This window comes from Buteo buteo, chromosome 26 (assembly GCF_964188355.1).
Source record: "Buteo buteo chromosome 26, bButBut1.hap1.1, whole genome shotgun sequence".
NCBI classification, from domain to species: Eukaryota; Metazoa; Chordata; class Aves; order Accipitriformes; family Accipitridae; genus Buteo; species Buteo buteo.
The window spans coordinates 10,562,171-10,582,449 of NC_134196.1; the positions used below are offsets into that span (position 1 = coordinate 10,562,171).

Here is a 20,279-nt window from a genome sequence, read left to right on the forward strand (position 1 = left end):
AATTTTGTTTCTACTGAGTGTTGCTCTTTCACTGTTAATTTACTTGAGGGGATCACTATGAATTTTTTTGGTGGGAATAGCAGAGGGGAGGCCTAGTTAGAGTGGCTGAAAGAAGGTTGGGAGAGGGCTGTCCTCACTTCCCTGGAGAGGACCCCGCTGCCTTTCATCTTTCTTGTGTTTCTCCCATCCTTTTAAATCCTGTGAACTGAGGGCAGGTTCACCCATCCTTCCTTTGCTGACCCAGGAAAACCAAAGCCCTGTAAGCACGTGCAAAGGGCAACTCAGATAACTCTACTTCTCCAGCCCTACTAATCCCCCCAGCTCTGCTGATCTGATCTTGGTCTGTAAGCAGCTTCATTTTTGGAGCCTACTTTAAAGGATCATTTGATCATGAACTTGTTCATATATCTAAATAATAACTTCCTGAAATGCTACTGTAGCCTTTGTCCATTCCTTACACTTTCTTATGCATTGCGCCTTTTATCATGTCTGTAAGTTGTTGACCAGTTGACCAAATACAACCACCTCAATGAGTTATGTATTTTCCTTATAAAAGTAGCCTAATTTTTCCCTGTAGGTATTATGTGGAAACAGGTAAAACTCAGTTTTTTTAAGCATCACTTTTTCATGTCTATATTAGAAAAAATAGGTTGAAGGAAAATGAATGTTGACTTCAGATTTTTTTTATAAAGATATTTTTGTCAGTGGTTGACTTTGGTTTGGAATCAACATTTTGACTTTGTAAGAAAGTTAGTTTCCCCACTGCTGTTTTTGCCTGTTTAGCAGACACGCCGCGTAGCAATTATCTGATCTGTAACATGGAAGGAAGACTTTGTCGCTGTTAAAACAGTACGACTGGTATTGTTGAGAAATGTTGTTACTTTGTATTAATTTTTCATTCCTGCAGAAGTTAAATCTTTAAACTGGAGAGAGATAAGAGTCACAGCAGCACTCTCTTAAGAGGAACAGTATAAAAACAGCACCGCATACCAGCATCAAAGTTAGTGGTGGCAACGGGTGATGCATATCCCAGGAGATATGGTTACACTTCTGGGAATTAATGTCCATTTTGTGATCTGTCAGTTCTTACTTCTTCTTGATGTAATTACAGGGGTTTAATAACAAGTGCTATTTAAATCATACATTGAAATATAGAAATGTATGAGAGTACTTGATGCTAAAGGCTTGAGAGGTGGCCCCGTGCAAACATCACGAAGTTCAAAAGCCCAAGTGCAAGGTCCTGCGCGTGGGTCAGGGTGACCCCAAGCACAAACACAGGCTGGGCGATGGTGGGTTGAGAGCAGCCCTGAGGAGAAGGATGTGGGGGTATTAGTGGGTGAAAAACTAAATATGAGCCAGCAGTGTGCGTTTGCAGCCCAGAAAGCCAATCGCATCCTGGGCTGCATCAAAAGGAGCGTGGCCGGCAGGTCGAGGAGGGGATTCTGCCCCTCTGCTCCCCTCTGGTGAGACCCCCCTGCAGTACTGCCTCCAGATCTGGGGTCCTCAGCACGGGAAAGACACCGACCTGCTCAAGCGCGTCCAAACGAAGGCCACAAAGATGGGTGATCAGAGGGCTGGAGCACTTCCCCTGTGAGAATAGGCTGAGAGAGTTTTTGATGTCGTACACCTGTTACCGAATGGATAACTAGTTCTTCAGGTCTGAGTGTTTCCTGATTATATTTTTTTTTCACAAATATATGGAAAGGGTAAATTAAGCTCTGCAAGGCAGGAGGTACATTTGCAATTTTTTGCTTGTGTTGAGTCCTATTGTGGCTCAAACTGTTGAATTTGTTAGGGAAGTGGGACTGTTATCAGAAGGCGTAAGACTGATCTGTATTGATGTTTTAATTATTGCTCATTGCCTACGTAGAAACAGACTATGGATTAAGCTGTAGGTTCTCAAGAACTTTATATGCTTCTGGTTTAATACAGTGAAATAACTTATCCTTTTGTGACTTATTATTGGAATTGATCCATTTGACTTAATTGGAAATTCAGAAACAAATTCCACTGAGTCTGGTTTGTTGACTCCTGAGACAGCAGTACTTTAAGTAAGAAAACACTTAGTGGGGTTCTAATAGAGTTTAAAGTACTGCTTCTTTTCTCCCCCTTGCCTCTTTCCCCACCGAAAGCTGACCTTATGCATACTTAGGAGCAGAGGTGATTCTGGTTTTATTAACTTTATGAAGCTGCCTCAGAGAGCAAGAGTCATCATTCTGACAAAGTACAGAAACATAATGTGCCACTGAATTTGGAAGTTCTAGGAAGAGTGGCTTAATATGAGGGGCTCATGGGTTCACCTTGTGCTTGCTTTTGTTCATCATATAACCATTTTCTTCTTTTGGTTCTTGCAAGGATGTATTTAAACATGTCAGGAGTCTTTGTGGCAAACTGAAGAGCAAACAGAGGGCTATTTGTATTAATGGGTGTTATGTGGAAAAGGCAGAGGTATTCAGGGATTGTAAACAGTCATGAAGTTTTTTTACTTGTACGTAATACAGTTGTTTCTATTAATTGTATGTGTGCATGTATATACCCATTGCATATGATATCCTAGTGGCTGCTTTTTTTTTGCATCAGCTTTATTATGTTGCTTACAGTTTGTTTTTCTATTGGCAGGTATTTAATTAGTCAAGGAGCACATGTAGGAGCTGTAAATAGTGAAGGAGACACTCCATTAGATATTGCTGAAGAAGAGGCAATGGAAGAGCTGCTTCAGAATGAAGTAAATAGACAAGGTAATTTTGAATATGGAAGGGTGATGTTGTTTATTGGACACTAAAGACATATTTGAAAACTTACGCTAAATCAATTTATTTTCTAAAGAGAATTGTCAATACAATGTGCAGTGTTCGAGCTGTCTTCTAGGTGTTTTTACTCAGCCCAGCCTCTTGTGAAGAAGGAGGTCGGAAGTATTGCACCCAGGTGTTGGGTTGGATTCCTGCATTCACTTAACAGAATTGAGGTGGTATTCAGATACTATGGATGGTGTTCAGTGCATCTGGGATATAGACTTCCATATCCCAGCTTTAGACCATGTCTAAAGGGATTCCTGCCTTAGAGAGGAATGAAATAGGCACTTTTAGAGTGACTCAGATGTCAGTTTTAGGATGAGGTGAATCCAGCCCTAAGGTAATTGTTTCTTTTTGTTGACTACAAGAAAGCCTAGAATAACTAAAACAAGAGTAAGCGAATATACTGTATCCCATAAATCACTCTTTGTGTCTAGTTCTGACCTTTTGAATGCCCTTCTACAATGCCAAATGTCTGAAAATACTCCTTGGGAGAAGTAGTCTTAGATTGCACTTGTTTTAGGCCTGAGAACCTATTACAAACCTTTAAGTTCCTCACAGTTTTGTGTACTCTTCTGAGAGCACAATATAGGTGAGCATTCATGTAATAGTTAATGGATAGGTATCAAGTTTTGACAGTATCATTTAAGAACATATACCCTAAATTTATGCACCTTGCTCCTAGAAAATTGCTAGTATTGGCAGGGGGTGTCTTTGTAAGAGAAAATGGCCTTTGAAAAAGTGTATTGATTTATTTTTCCCCCTCCTTACACTGCTGTTTTCTATGTTCAGGTCCTCAGGTGGGTTTTCCAGTGAAAGGTCTTTGAAAGTTTCTGGGTTTTCCATTCAACAGAGGAAAGAATATTCAGTTGTTGACTGACCACCTTGAGTCCAACAGAAATGCACTGCTCTCCCAGAACTCCCAGTACAAGAACTGGGGTGGTGTGGTCTGAGTTACATTATATACGTTGAAGGAAGATGACATTCTGTAACAGTAAACTAGTAATTGCTTCAGGCTTTGCCCTGATGTAATTTGTATGATTAAACCCATTTAATGCCCAAAGCAAATTGTAAAAAGAAGGTGGGTGACATGATATGCAGGAAAGTAAGAGATACCTACTGATACACAGAAGTAGACTGTAGATTTGACAAAGGTTTTGATTCAATTATTTGATAGTGTTAACAGAATTTTGATTAACAGTTCTTATAGTTAACACACAGAGACCATCAGATTAGATAGTTGTGAATATTTTTTTTTTTGCCTGTACTACCATTTGTCTATTTTAATTAGTTTGGAAAAAATACAGTTGTTGTTCTCTTTTCTAACAGTACTGTCAATCTTTGCTGGAGAGTTGTTTCTGGAATGTGCCTCAGCCTAAATTCTTTAAGGTTGTTTTTGAAATGTTTGACTTTACTGATGGGATATACTAATTGCCTGCAGTAGTTCTTTGTAAAACTGTCATTATTTGAGAGAAGAACTCTTCCAAAATCTCTTATTTATAAGTTACTGCTTTTTTAAAAAAATTATTATTTGTTACATGGGGGTTTTATGTACATTTCTACAATGCAGAGATTCAACATTACATGCTAATTTTTATTCTTTTGCAAGTTTAATTATTTGGAACAGCCCAATTGTAAAATTAGCATTGGCAGCCTAAACTAAATGCCACAATTCACTGAAAATTTCAGTGTGGTTTACATATTTCATATTTACAGCTTACAATAAGCTGTCTATGGTACTGTCTTTGTAAGTCTGAGAAGAATGTAGATGTTCCCACACTGTAGCTGTTAGCTTCTATAGGGATAATTCAAGTTGTTTTAAAATACTAAGTTTCACTTGCTATGGAAAACCTATTTTCCAAGCATTCCTCTTACATTTTTATGTCAGTTGGCTTGCTGACTAGCTAAAGGATTTTCAGAAGATTGGTCTTCTCAGATTGTTTGAAAAATATATTGGTGGAATGAGGCACCATGTCAGATGAGAAACAACTTGCTAGGGCTGTGCTTCAGAGTGGTTTGACCTCCCTCTGTGGAGAACAGAAACTGGATGCTGTCCTGAAGAGTGACCACACTGTGAACATCCCTGACAGTATTCCTGCCTTCCTGGTCTTAACAGGACACTAAAGCCTATGGTGATTTTTATCTCTCTCTCTCTCCCCCCCCCCATATATATTATTTTATTTTTTATATATTTATATGTAAGTTTACACACACACACATATATATATGAATGCATTTATATATATTTATTCTACCTAGCTTGTTTTACTGTTAGACCACTTAGGAGTTTCAGTTTCACAGAAGCAGGGAAGAAAGCATGCATCATCCCTCCTTCTGAATTTGTGTCTGAAGGTGCTTTTACCTGCAGGGATGAAATCATATTTAATGATTGTGGATGAGAATGGAATAGAAAGGGTATGAATCTGGATGTGAACTTGTAGTGTATGTCTTACTAGATCACGAGGCAGTTGTCTCAGGAATAAGGTTTTAATCATGTGCTTTTGATGGCATCCTTAACTTGCATATAAAGTTAATATTATATACAGAATAATTATTTAGTCATCGTGATAACTTGGAAAGTGCCTAATTTTGTGTATGTTGTGGCTAGAGAAGTTAATAGCTCTAAAATAGGAACTTAATTGTTTATCTTAATGTGGAATTAACGCTGATGCATTGTGACAGTTTCGTCTTTGATTATACATGTGGCCAAATGCAATTATCCCTCCAGCTTTAGCATTGCTCCTCATAAAAAATAAAGTAGTGCCGCAGTTTTGATAATGCAAGCTGACTGTGGGGTCTGTGGAATGATCACCCCTGTCTCAGTATTACTGGTAGTAGAAGATCAGACTATTTATTTTGAAAATAAACAAACCCGGGTGCCAAACAATCCTACCTCTGTGTAGGTAAAACATGCAGTGTGAAAATTGAGTAGACGTTTTCTGTAACATTCTTGCCTTGCAGCCTTTCCATGTGTATTTATTCCTGCATTCGTTATAGTTTCATTTTTGTGTTGCTCAATTAAAGCATTGAGTATGGCTTCCTACATACTGACAGAGGCAGCCAGAGTCATTTGGTGAAAAAGATTGCCTGGAAAGATCAATCAGGTTCATGGTGATTTCAGATATGTTTAAGTGATGACATTTGATGTTTGTTTCTGTTAGAAATCTGAGGAGAATCACCATATTAGTTCACCCTTTTTGCTGCTTTTGCAGACCTTCAGTCTTTCTAGAAGTTCAGACAGAGCCTTCCACTTGTGCAACCATTCAGCCTTCCACAGATCATCAGTTTGTTTGTAATTATGCCCAGTTTTTACAGGTATCAAATTATAGTTTAAGGATATGTCTAACTATAGGACAAAAAATGGGAGCCTCTGGAGACACTAAATTCACATTGCAGAATACAACAAAGTTCAGCTCTATGTGACATTACAGGCTTAATAGAAAGAAGGATTTGCAGTGTTGGCTCATCCTATTTTAGCATTCAGACTCCAGTGCTAAATTGGAGAGAAGATGGTTGGTGATCCAAATTAATCTTCTTGATTTACAAGTTCTGTCATAAGGAGCGTTGCACATGAAAGAAGGGAGCTTGTATAGTATTATTATCCGATGTCTATCTTTGTCAGTTATTCTGATCTCCATATGCGACACTTCTAAATTGTGACCCTTGGTTCAGGCATCTTTTCATGTGTCCTCTTGTGTGGGCCACAGACCTCCAGTCAAGGCCACCAGTGTTCTGCTGAGCATAGTGGGACCCTGTTGATCGAATGGACTATGCAGTAATTCTGAAAGAATGGACTAGCTGTCCTGCAGGCGAAGCCATAGCACTCTGATAGTAAGGAAAGCATTTTTCTACCCTAATCGTCAAAGGGGAATTATTGACTTAATTATTTTTTAAGCTTAAAACCTAGTTCAGTTTTATAACTATATATTTATATCTCTCTCTGTGAGAAGATAAATTACACGTGCACTCAGGTAAGGTATAAAGATTTTTTGACACAGTTACGAACACTTCACAAATAGCAAAACTAGGTGTTTTATGGAAATTATTCCAAAGTAGTGCTGAACAACTATTCTTTTTGCATGCCATGTGTTTTAACTATTTTGTGTCTTATACAAAAAAACTTCTCTTAGGACCTGTTCTGTTGTTTCTCCTTATGGACCAATCCCATGTATATAGGTGCCACTGCAATCCACGTAATTCTTTATCTTCATTAAAAATATTATTATTTACAGTTTCTTGGTGTGATCCTTTTTGTTTCCACTCTGCAGTGTTTCAACATACCATAGTTGTGGAAGTTTTGTTTTGCCAGTAGTGTAAAGTTTTCATTTGCACTGGTGAAAACTAGTGGACTTGAGAGAGATGTGGCTTTAGTCCCAGCTAGCCCTGCCCAGTTCTAAATGTTGCCTCTTTTCAGGTCTCGACTAGGGTTAAGTGGTTAAGTGTAATGGTTTGAAGCAATTTTTTTAGCTGTTTATCATCAGACGTCCTCTTAAAATTATTTTTAACTGCTTAAGCAGTTATTTTGAATTATAGGAAACATTCTCAGGAGGTGAGTTAGTGGGGAGAGGTGACGTGAGGTGAATCAGGAGTTAATGATACAGTGTGGTAGCTATTGAGTAACTACCAGAGAGATCACTTCTTTTCCAAGGAGAAGCAAATGTTCCTCATTCTTAATTATAGGTAAATGTAATGAGACTCTCAGATGTATTGCTTAACTCAGCTTTGTTTATGTGGATAAAATGCGAACTATTGCATTTGTATATAAACATTCACTACATGAAGTAAAAAGTGGGTTGATCTTCCACGCAGTATCTATAAAACATGCCTTTATATGGCTGAGGAGTCCTGAAACAAGATTCAGCATTCAAATTTATGCTGAATTTCATTAAATGCTCACTGAACGACACCCTCTTTTCAGACCTGTTTGGAACCGTTGGAGAACGCTTGTTGATCCGAAAAAAATGAAAGCATTTAGCACTAAATTGTTAATGATTTAGGAAGCTGTTGGGCTGCCAGAGAGGGTAAGTGTCCTGGTGGTGTGAGGGAAGGAACTCTGGGGCTGGAGCTGAGCTGGGAGGCAGCGCATTGCCATCTATGGGCCGCTTGAGGAAAGTCTGTGAAACCCATGACAGCGCTTTCTTCTTCCCCGGTGCTTTAATAGAGTCTGGAAAACAAAAGCAAGGAGAAAGGTCCCTACAAGGTATAATAAAGGCTGTTTGCATTCCGCTTTCTGTAGTTAATAATGGGAATTGTATTTAGCTTACCTCAGAGAGCGGCTTTTTTTCTGTGACACAAAGTGTAATTCCCGTTTTTGTGCCAGGTGTTAATGGGGGATGTTTTGTTTAGATTGGCAAGGTTCTTGTACTTTCTTCTGCTGAAGTATGATCAGAAATTTACTGTCTTGTAAAATAATGTACTGATGCGGCCATTAGTCCTCTGCAGCCATTATACCTTGTTTGGGCTTCAGAAATGCAATCGTTTGTGATATTCATAGAAGTCTATATTCAGTATTAGTTACTTTTTCTGAAAAAGCATTGCTATTCTATCATAATTCTCTAGGCCTTTAGGCATACCTGGCAAGTATGCTTAGACATTAACCATTAGAAGTTCAAGGTCAGGGTTTGGAAGGAACTTTTCCTCTATTCTTCCTTTATACAAAAGTGCCTCAAAACAACCAGCCACACATATGAACAGTTTTACACTGACAGGAATATACATTGGATTCTTCAGGTGGAGAAGGTTACTCATGCTGATAAGGATTCACAGTTAGACCTTGGGCATGCAAGAAGAGGATCGACATAAATGTGACTAACAGATGATATGTAAACTATTTATTTGCATAGTAGTGTTTTGCAGGCAACACTGACATGTAAATGACTGTACTCTAGAGAATTCTTTTCCCAGGATCTGCTGATCTGCACTGCTGTGTTCTTCTGAAAGGCAAGCAGATGCCAAGGCCTGAGGAAGTTACAGTTTGTGGTAGTTCACACATCAGTATGTAGGAGCCTTCTGGAGGAATGGGAATACGTGATTATCAATACATGATTGATTCAGAGTTCCTGGTTTTCATTCTTCATATCTGTCAGAGTTATAAAGATTATTAGATATGTAAAATTTAATCTCTGTTCAGATTTATTTAGTCGTGGGTTGTCTTGAGCAAGACAGTGTTAGAGGTTTCCATGTGTTTAATTTTTACAACAGTTTCTTTCGAACAAGCACATTTTAGCTTTTTTCCTCTGCTTCCTTTCCTTCAACAATCTTTTGTATCTTCCTGATCTTGCAGACTTAGCCTCCAGATTATGGGTTTTCATCAGTTTCTGATTAAATGAAATTCTATTAATTTCTATTAAATTGCCAAGACCAAAATGGTTGTTTTAATTGATTAAGTGGATGAGTCTAGGAGTTAGGTCAACTGCTTAGAACACTTAGTGTATAACCTGCTGTATTTGTAGACAGGGAATATCCGTTATGGTGTGAATTGACGGTAGAATAATAACAAAGAAGTGAACTCTGTTGTAGCACTGTCATATGCTACCGCAAACCAAACAAATGGCATGTTATGTTTCCAAAAGCATGTAGTAATTACATTCCTTCTTTCTGCATTTCAGGAAATTTTGATTTGGGCTTGTCATTTTCAAGGGTTTTCTTGCTCTATAATTGGGGAATTGCAGCATCTGTGAAATACTAATTCATACGTAACGTAATAGATATATCAGTCTGCTCTCCACTGCCTTAAGGGTATTTCAGCAGTGCCAGTAAAATTGCTTTCAGTTTGCCAGTTTGTTGCTCTGGCTTTCTAGTTGCCAGTGGATTGATAAGAGCTTGATGAATTTGTTTTATTATAATCTGTTTTATCACATTTTACACAGTAGAATGATGCATTGCACTACGTATGATCATCTCTATGTTATCTATGTCTTTTCATTACATGATGTTAATAATTTCTTTAATCAAGGCCACTTCATCCCTTAGCTCAGTTTCTGCTGCGTGTCTAAATGGGCAACAGTCAAGTTGTATTTCATTTGATTTTCATATTCTGGAAATTCATTCACCCTGTAAAGGATTAATAGCTCACAGTTTCTTTGAAGACATAGAGCCTCAAATTGCTGTTCATTATAAAGACTTTGAAAATTAATTAAAATTAATTAATTATGTAGAGTAGTTTTGAAAAGAGATGTCCTAGCTTTGCATAGTCTTGTTTGCCGTCTGCTTTATATTGTTGTGCTTTGATTAGTTGGACAGTTAGGAGAGTTAAGTGATAGAAGCAAGGTTGCTGGAGAAAAACGGTTTGGGGACAGATGAAGCTTCAGCAGGACATACTGAAAGAAGGCAGAATTAGGTATGAGTTAAGGAGCACCTATCTCAAGTGTTTTAAAAATCATCTTAACTTCTGTTTTATAGGCTATAAGGCTGTTGAGGTTTGTGGTTTTATCTAGTAAATCAGTGCCTGTTTCTAGATTTCACTTGGTTTTATTATGTCCGAGTTAATGCTTTGCTCCATGAGAAATTAAAAATTCAGAAGGCAGAAGAACGGTATTTCCCAAGTCTCTGCATACCAGTGTCTAAGAGTAGACAAATCATATACATAAAATAATTTTGCTGAAGGTTGGCCCACTGATTTTCTCTTAGAGGTCAACCCAGATACAATTTGTGCTCTTCACGCGTACAATTCCTGAGTCTCTTTTCCTCACAAAGTTGTCACTGTTAGGTCAGCATAGGTAGAGCAATGCTGATGTATAGTTCTCTTCAAGATCCCTTTCCTGCTATGTTCTTTAGATCACTCTGTGTGGTACTAATTAAAAAATTCTTGCACATACATGGTTTGCTTTGCCCATTCAGGGTCTGGGTTTTTTTCAGTCTCTTTAACTTGATGTGTATACTTGTAAATGTTATATTGTGTTCCTCCCTTTTCTTCAGCATATGATAATTTTGTGTGAGATGTACTCTAAAAAGTTTTCTGTGTTTTTGTGTGGTTTTTTTTCCTGAGATATGAAGGGAGATTTCGAAAGGCTTGGCTATTTGAGTATAAGCTTTGTGTTTCAGAGTGATAGAAGACAAAGCAGAGATTCTTTAGAAAGTATAAAAAAATATAGCTCCATCTTTCTTATCATCAGTGTTGAGAAGCTAGGCTGTTCCTCTTCCCATAGATATCTCTTTGTAAAAAAATTGTAGCTGTTTTGTACTTCCTACAGATGTATCAAACAAGACTTGTATTTTGGTGCTGAGAAGGTTAAAATATAATTTTTCTCTTTTTTTAACAGGACACTTCAGGGATTATTACTGTATTGGTAGACATTCTTAAAATTGAAGAGCTGGTTTTAGTAGCTTACACCCCCCACACCCCCCCCCACCCCCTTCTTTTGGGAAAAAAAAATGCATTATGGATGCAAAGTGTCATGGAATAATGGATGTTTCCATAACCTCTTGGTATTCATCTTCAAAAAGATATTTATATCTAACTGTGAACATTATTCATATTGTTTAGCTGTTATTTTATTGTATGACATAAACATGCTATACATAATACACATATTTGTTACATAATTGAAGTATTTGAACTAAAATATTTTGTGTCCTCTCTCCCTGTCTGAATTAGGCGTTGATATAGAGGCAGCTCGAAAAGAAGAAGAACGAATAATGCTAAGAGATGCAAGACAGTGGCTCAACAGTGGCCATATCAATGATGTCAGGCATGCAAAATCGGGTGGTACAGCACTTCATGTAGCTGCTGCTAAGGGCTATACAGAAGTCTTAAAGTAAGTGTGGTTTAAATGGATGTTTTTCATATTTGATTGTCTTGATGTAATGCTGCTTGGAATTGATAGGATTGGACACTTCTGACTTTTAGGGCTTGTGTCTTGGGACATGACAATCTCTGGAACTATCCTTTCCTCAAAGCTTGATTTTATATTTTCAAACACTCATAAATCATGATGCTGTTAGCTTTCTACGTGAAGTCATTCAAAATATTAACACAGTGTATGTATTGAGCCTGAATACTTATTTAAAGAAGAAAGTTGACAAAAAACTTGCCCTGTTTCTGAAGCCAACTGTGTAAACAAGCTTAATACTTTTTTATAATGCCAGTTAGCATTCTGGTTGATGCATATTTTCAAGACACCATATTTATTTGCATACATAAAGCAGAGTTTTATGCTTCTAGTAATCCAGAGTCTAGTAATCCAGACTAAAGGTTTTTAGACCTAAAGAACAGAGAATTTAATTTTGCGTTTTTGATACTGTTGTTGAAAATCATGACTCTTGAAATCTTTCCTGGAAAGCTTCATGCTTTTGGTGGCTGCTAATTCACAGGTAGCTTTTCATTAATACAGTACAAGTATATACCGTAACAGAGGTTTAATTTGTTTTTAACCAAAGCTCTGCTTTTATTGAAGTAAAGCATACTTAATAATACATTGCTTTACTGTGATTGTAAATGTATTTGACTGCTTTAGCAGTTCAAGGAACACTTACATATTGTAACATGAATGAAAACGAGCACATACCCCAACTGTGTAAGTATTGCTACCTTTAATGTCTGCAGAGCCTTGTAATGCTTTTTCAACACAGAAGTTGAATGACAGAGCTTTTCTAATCATAACCATTACATACAATGTACTGAATAGGAGTTCTGCTTCAAAAACCCCTGATGCTTCAACATGATGAAGAGAAATTATTCTGCTGGAAAAGAATAATTTTTGTTTTCGAATAGCATGTGTCTGTAAAGGAGTTTTATCTGTAACTGGGGCTTTTTGAGCTGTCTCAGTTGGTGTCTTTTCTGTAGTCCAGTCCATGTACTTTTCCTAGGAGGGGAAAAATATATGCGCAGGCAATTTTCATGATGGGTTCAAATTATCAAAAATGTGTGCTCTATGTAGGATGCAAGACTGCAAGACTTTGCAGCTGAGCATGTGTGAAAGCTGACTCATTGGAGGATATTACTATACATTTATCAGATCTTGAGAAACAGAGAATTTTTTGAGAAGAATATTTCACCGTTCTGTGATTTTTAATAATTATGGAGAGTGTTTCAGAGAGCTGATAGCCCTTTCCACAAAACTGTTTGTCAGGTTAAGTGTCCGTTGTCACTTTGACACTCACATCAGAACCATGCTGAATTTGAGTGTTGGATGCAAGCTGAAAAGCAGGTCCTCTGTTTCAGGACCTGCTCAGAGAGCAGTTGAAGCATGTGAACACTAGATCGTTACAACATCAAATGTTAATGACAGGAGGAGGTGCAAGTTTCAAGCAACTAATATTAGAATAGGAGGAGGTTTTAATAATTTACTAGATAAGAACACTGTAACAATTTTTGACATTTTACAGCTCTCCTTTCCTTAAAAGGGCTTTTCTCTGTTACTTCACATGTAGAGAAAAATATCTGACTGTATAGAAACAGTGGGCTTTGAATGAAGAGGAAGTGAATAAAGAAGAAAATGGAAAAGGCTATTTTTCTTGAATTGTAATAAAAAATATATATACCTACTGAAAAATGAAAAGGCAAATGTTCTGTGAGGAAATAAAATTAATCAACTGACAAAACCCCAACTAAAATATGTATGATGAAAAAGAAGAAGGATATTATTGTAATTTTATAATTTTACGACAATTTATTTATTCCTGTCAGCAGTGTCAAGATCTAATTCTTTTAATTTCTTTAGGCTTTTAATACAGGCTCGCTATGATGTAAATATTAAAGATTATGATGGCTGGACACCACTTCATGCTGCTGCTCACTGGGGTAAAGAAGAAGCATGTCGCATTTTAGTGGAAAACCTATGTGATATGGAGGCTGTCAACAAAGTGGTAGGATTTTTATGTAATCCTTGTCAAGATACAAAGTTCTGGTCTCTAAAGTGACTTTAGAAGCCAGGGTAAGAAAAGTGATGATAAACTGCTGTTTACTGTACGTGGAGCTTTATATAATGCATGTTTTGTCAAAACAGCATGTTTGTGTTCAAAACTAAATACTCTGATTGTCTAAATTAATTTCTAGGCCCATTTTGTGCTTAGTTCTACACTAAATGATCCATATAATCTTTGACACAGAAATTCAAAATAGAATGAGTTTATTGACATTTCAGAGTACAAAATTAGTGACTTGAGGGATTGTATACAGGTTTCATTTGATCACTGAAAACAATGATTATGCCTTTGGTTAGTGTTTTAACTCTTAAAATCAGCTTGTGTTGGCATACTAAAGAGTTATCACTATATGCTGGTTTGGGTGTGCTGGAAGAAACTTGTAGGCATCTCTGGACTCCCTAGACATAACTTGAATGCTTCTTAAGCTATATTTCCTCAATTTTGACACAGAGGCCTGCATAGCTTGCTGGCTTCGCAAGATCTTGCTCCCAACAGTTATAAATATATTCATGATTCACATAGGCATCACAAGGATCCAAAACTTTTCATTCAACTGTGTAAGTGCTGAAGCTCTCTTTCTTCTCTTTACAGTATATTTTACAGACAGATTCTGATCTGCTTCCAATTTCTGTCAATACTATATATGTAAATTACCTGCCCAACTTTTGAGATGGATTCTTCATTGAATTTTTTCATAAACTTTTTAAAATAAATTAGGACGATATGCAGATATGGATCACAAACTAGCAAGTATATACTCCACATAAGGGCAAAACTACTGCTGCTTAACATTTTTAGTCCTTGTTGACTTTTTCTTCCTTAGAAAATGAGGTGGCTTGTAATAAAATCAATGAAATCTGGAATTAAAATTGAAATAGCTTCAACACTGTTTCTCTATAATGCTTAGAGAACTTCCAGGTATCAGCTGTATAACTGCATTTTGTATCAGGCAGTCAAAAACTGATGCAATTAATTGAAGCCAGTTTATCAAGTTGTCTGTTAGACTTTTTACTGGGGTTGTGAAAATGTGGAGGGTGGTATTTCAGAGATCACTCTCATGAAAGTATGTTCAACTCATCTTGGGCATGAATAAGAATAAAGGAGGTACAGGGAGACACAAGCTGTTTTATTTGGTGGATGGATTTGTCTGTGCAAGCTAGGGAAGTTTTGCCTGTTGTATTCTTAAGTAAGCTAGTAAGTGTTTTTGCTTTTGGAGATAAGATTGAAAACTCCTCTGGATTTGGTTTCAGTTGTAGGTACTTAGTCTCTCAGAGAACTCAGCCATTATTATTTCAGCACTTGACTTTAGGTATTAACTTTTATGGATTGGATTTGGATATAACCTTCCAACTATAACAGTTTTTTGCAAAGTGATTTTTTGTGGTCAAAGTAGGTCTAACTCATATTTTTTGGAAATAAACCCACTTAATAGCTACCTAAAAATAGAAGGCCAGATTAAAAACTGTAGTCATAACGCAAATACAAACTTGAGATAATTTTTTTGTTTAGTTTCCAGGTTAGTGCTGTGTAATACTAAATGGAATAGTTCAAATGTCAGAGGACCTCAAGCTGTTTTGGGTAATGCTTGTTGAAAGGTGCACGTGCTTCTGCTGTACTGTCAGAAGTTTTACAGATGTGAAAATTAGTGATTTGAAGGTCCATCCTTTCTAACCAGTTAAGATATCCTTCACAGTGTAATTAGGAATGTGTTTGCCTTAGTTAACATTTCGAGAAACTGAAATAAGCAGACACAAATATGATTTGTCTTTGATTATCTTTATAAGCTGCAGTGACCACTTTTAAACGACAGCTCTGTCTTTATTGCTGGTTATCGTACAGAAGTACTGACACGACTGATCTTGTCATGATCCTCCCAACATTTCAGTATGTCCACCCAGCGTGTTGATGCAGCTGCATTTATACCAGTGGATCTAAGACTTTGCCTAGATTCCAGCCTTCTTGTATTTGAATGCAAACTTCCAAATACAAAACATTGTCTTGCAGTATCAAAGTAAGTTAGGCTTTCTTTGTGAAACTGTGTGAGCTTCAGCCCTTCCCATCTTCAATAGAGACGAAGAAAGGGAATTTTCAAAATCTTCATCAATTCAGGCCTTAAAGATAGAATCTCACGTCCTGTGGGCATCTGGTCTAGTCAAGAATTGCAGTGACTATGTAGATGTAAGATGTGGCAAGCTGAAGAAGTTCCAGCTGACAGCATTACTCTGTGATAACGAATCACATGATGATCTGTACATGTCCCATGGAAATCATACACTAAGGGGGGATACAAACAAATGGTTGTAGCAGATCTTTTCTAAAATGAAATGTAAAATGTAATTACAGTTTTACTATAAAAATGTGAAAGCATGACTACTTAAATTTAGTATAGCTTACTTAAATAATTTAAACTTTAAAAAAATCAAGCTTATGGTAGTCTAAGATGGACAGGATACTGAACTGCTCAGGATCCATCCATACAACTGCCATTGGAATAGTTGTTTGGAACTAATATTGTGAAAATCATATTCTTTCAATCTGCTTTTCCTTGATAGTGTTCTTTTCCTTCAAAGGACAGCAAAATTTTATTGAAGTCTTGTTTTTGTCTCTTAAAAAATGTGTTTACTCATCAGGTATAGATGTTTCTGTTTCAATTACCCCAAAGAAGTAATATTGCAAAATTCTTTTCAGCTACTGACAGACTAACAGTTTGTAATAGAGCTTGGCTTATACTTTCTAATTTCTCTCTCTGAATGTGTTCCTTACCTGTATCATCATGTGACAAGGCATCATAATTCATTATATATAAATTCTGCTCTACAATTATGGTGTTTTACTTCTTCCCCTTCTCCAGGGGCAGACAGCGTTTGATGTGGCAGATGAAGATATTCTAGGATATTTAGAAGAATTACAAAAGAAGCAGAATCTGGTAGGCCTTTTGCATATAAAGAGATATATAGATATAGATATATGTTATACTTTATTGTACAAATGATTATGGTATACAGATCAGAGCAGCATATAGATTAAAAACAAAGGTTTGATTTGGAGCTTCAATTCAGGTAATGCCACAGTCGTCTTAAAAGATCTTTTATGCCCTTACTTGGTCAATTATGGTGACCAGAAAGCCTTGGAAGAAAGAAGGTGCTCTTCTACTTGCCTTGTCCAGTTGGCATTTTATGATCTGAAGCATCAACAATGAGCAACTTACTTGGAATAACAGTTTCTGAGATTTTAGAATGTTGAACTTTAACACTTTGAAAGCTTATACATATTCTAGTGTTTGTAGCAGTTATAAATGGAGGGAAATCTTCACTAATTTTATCACACTGTTACCTTTCTATCAATTTAACTGCATCATTCTATATGTTTTGAAGCTTCATAGTGAAAAACGGGAAAAGAAATCTCCTTTGATTGAATCCACAGCCAACATGGATAATAATCAGACACAGAAAACATTCAAGAAGTAAGTAAACTAGGAAAAATTATAAGCTCTTAATAAAAAAGATAACTTTACAAGCTGTCATAAAGTCCTACTTGATAGGCTTTAGTAAATTTTTCTGGACTTAGTAAGTATTTTTCATTTCAAACTTAGCAAGGAGACATTGATTATGGAGCAAGAAAAGAATGCATCTAGTATAGAGTCTCTGGAGCAAGAAAAAGCAGATGAGGAAGAAGAGGGAAAGAAGGATGAATCCAGTTGTTCTAGTGAAGAGGAAGAGGATGACGACTCAGAATCTGAAGCAGAGACAGGTGCGTTATTTGGAGTATTGTCTTTCTTTAAGTTTTTGCTTTATAAATTTACTTACTAAATATCACATGATACAGAGTTAAGTATCTTAAGTTTCACTTATTCTTCTGCATTTCACTAAGCTTCCAATCATTTTAAAGCAAGTTTTTATATGTCTGAAGTCAAGTCATAAGAGATATCAAAGAGATGTCATTACTGGTGCTATTTAGGTTAAAGCAAATTACTTATTTGAATGTCTACTAAACAATTGATACTTTTAATTTATTAGTTGGAATAATAATAAGCCTTAAGTAGCATGTCAGAAAACATTGAAGAAGTTAGAAGATCAAATCAGAAATTAAGGCTTCATAGCAGTGTTTGTATGTAGAACTGGTAGAGAGACTGGAACAGCACAAGTGCAAACATACTCATTTGTTCTTGCCATCCTGAAGTATTTGCCAATTAATCAGGCAATCTTGGCTCAGGTAGTCATAAAGTAATGGTGCATATGTTTTCAGTATGTACTGAAATAAACTTTTAGAGGTGCTATTTTAATGTTAACAGTTACTTCATATACAACTTCATTTCAAAAGGAATGTTCTTTGAAAAGTTTGGAATTCTATGCAGAGAAACATGTTACTCCATACTTCTCTCTTCAGTGGAATTTTTTTTTTTCTTGAACAGTTACTAGAGTCTTAAAGCAAGTAGTGATGTAAGAACAGCGTAGCATCTTCTTCTTTCAAATCAGAAGATGTCAGACAATCAGTGTTTAAAGATGTATGTATGTTCAATCCAAATAAAGAATTCTAGAGTTACAGTGCAGCAATACAATACATAGACACAGATGTCATTAGAAATATCTTGTTAATATTTTATACTTACAGTTTTTAAAATAAGTAACCCTTTTTAGTGAGCTGTCAGTTCTCATTTTAAAACATTCTTTCTGATTTCTTCACCTGAAAAGGTAAGACTGAGAAGGCATTTTAGAGCTAACCGATATATCATAAATATTTAACGTAGGCAGAAATAAAAATATTTTGCGAAACCAAACTGTCTACTATGGTTTAATAATTTTCTTATTTTGAAATAAACCAGCATTTCAGTGTTAAGCTGGAAAAACCATCTGTCAAACTTTGTCATTAGTCTTTCACCTTAGTATACTTGCATCCCTTATGTACAGAGTCTGAGCTTTGATAAACTCAAAACACTTGTAATATGTAACATGTAGTAATTTCTCAGTCACTGAGCCAACTGTAATGTCTCCTGAACTTTATGACTCTGGTAACTGTGTTCTCTTCGTTACCAGTAGATAGTTTGTGCCAGGAAAATTTGACTATGACACAAGAATTAATTTATGTAAACTTTGGGTTTTTTAATATCAACAAGGCTTTATCATACTTTATTTGGCAAGCTAGACTTTAAGCTTTTCCCTGTAGAGCTGCATCTCTAAATTCCAAGCTTGTACTTTCCCTTTTCCCCATTATTCAGCTTAAGGTAGTTTTCTAGTGAAAAATCTTAAGATTATAGGCAGCATTCTGGTTGTAAAATACTTAAATAGTGTTCAATATTCTGAAGTACTGGAAACTGTGATTTCTAATCTATTGGGATATTTGAAATGTTTTCCTAAAACTTACATCCTGTTTCATTGATTGTATGAGAATACAGTTTAAAAATAAATACATTTCTGTCTGTAAGACCAAGAAGGGAAATACAAATATGAAGCTAGCATCTCCTAAAGGACAGGGAAACAAGCTGAAAAAGAAATTTTTCAGCAGTTTAGGTTTTTTAACTTACTTTGAGGTAGTTTGATGTTTTTTGAAATTTAGTCAGTATTAGCTCAATCGTGCATACAACTATGTTCTCACTGTCCTTGGAATAATTTCAGAATACAGTTGTGAAAAATTCATTTTTCTCCTTCCATGTTTTCACTCCTGATAACTTTTTCTGCATATATTAAAGCTGTATTACTCATTTGCAAATTTCCAGCAGATCTGCCTGTGCATCATCTCAAATCGTACTGTCAGTCCTCATTGCCTTATTGAACTTTTTATCACCATGACCTAGAAGTTTACCACGATTTATTTTCACTTGTGTTTAAAAAGAGCTTTCCATTAAGTGCACAGTTAGTCATGTAAGCTGACTTTTTTATATTTGTATTTGATTACTGCATAAGTAATTATTCAAAACAACTGTTCATCTAGGTCCATAAGTAAAACAAGTGTGTAACAGCAATACCATTAATTACACGATTTCCAATCATGGATTGGTACTTTGTGGAATTTGAATGTTAGATGAGACAACACTGTATGAAAACATTGCATACTTTCTAAATTAACTGCTCCTATGCTGTATGGGTAGTGTAGACATAAAGGTGTGTTTATAGTAGGGCCAAAACCAACGGGGATCGAACCCCATGTTGCTCCATACTGCAACATAGGGTGTACTGCAAGATAGGATGTAGCATCCCACTTCAAAGAATGTGCGATTTGAATAAGCGAAACAGAAGTGAGGTGTAAGATTATGAACCTCAACCAAGTGCAGTGACAACAGTTGTCGTATCACAACCATGACATTTTCTTTGTGTTTGTGTAAGACGGATTAAGGTACACAGACAAAGAACAGAGGAAGAAATGTGGGCAGGGAGGACAAAGGAGAGGTGGGTGGAGTAGGTAGACAGTGAAACTTAGGTAGGAAAAACGAGGAGACAGAGAAGGAATGAAGCAAATGGAAAGTCAGAGCTCTGGAAGGCAAGTCCCTGTCTCAGCTCATTCTAGTGGCCAGGATCCCTGGCTGGGTTCTCTGTGCACTTAATTATTTCTTTGCACCTAACATACACAGTTATCCGAGAATAAATGTTTTACTTTGAATTAGCATCTTCTGTAGTTCAGATTGAC

General features: G+C 36.4%; 1 protein-coding gene across 3 annotated transcripts in view; it reads left to right on the forward strand.

The window, feature by feature from the left end:
* PPP1R12A (protein phosphatase 1 regulatory subunit 12A) overlaps positions 1-20,279 on the forward strand; it is a 123,334-nt gene that overhangs the window by 64,298 nt on the left and 38,757 nt on the right. For all 3 annotated transcript variants that reach the window (XM_075058048.1, XM_075058049.1, XM_075058047.1), the window contains exons 3-8: positions 2,620-2,738; positions 11,389-11,548; positions 13,454-13,598; positions 16,510-16,584; positions 17,033-17,121; positions 17,251-17,408. In XM_075058048.1, coding sequence (XP_074914149.1) covers positions 2,620-2,738; positions 11,389-11,548; positions 13,454-13,598; positions 16,510-16,584; positions 17,033-17,121; positions 17,251-17,408 — 746 coding nt within the window. The remainder of the gene's footprint in view (positions 1-2,619; positions 2,739-11,388; positions 11,549-13,453; positions 13,599-16,509; positions 16,585-17,032; positions 17,122-17,250; positions 17,409-20,279) is intronic.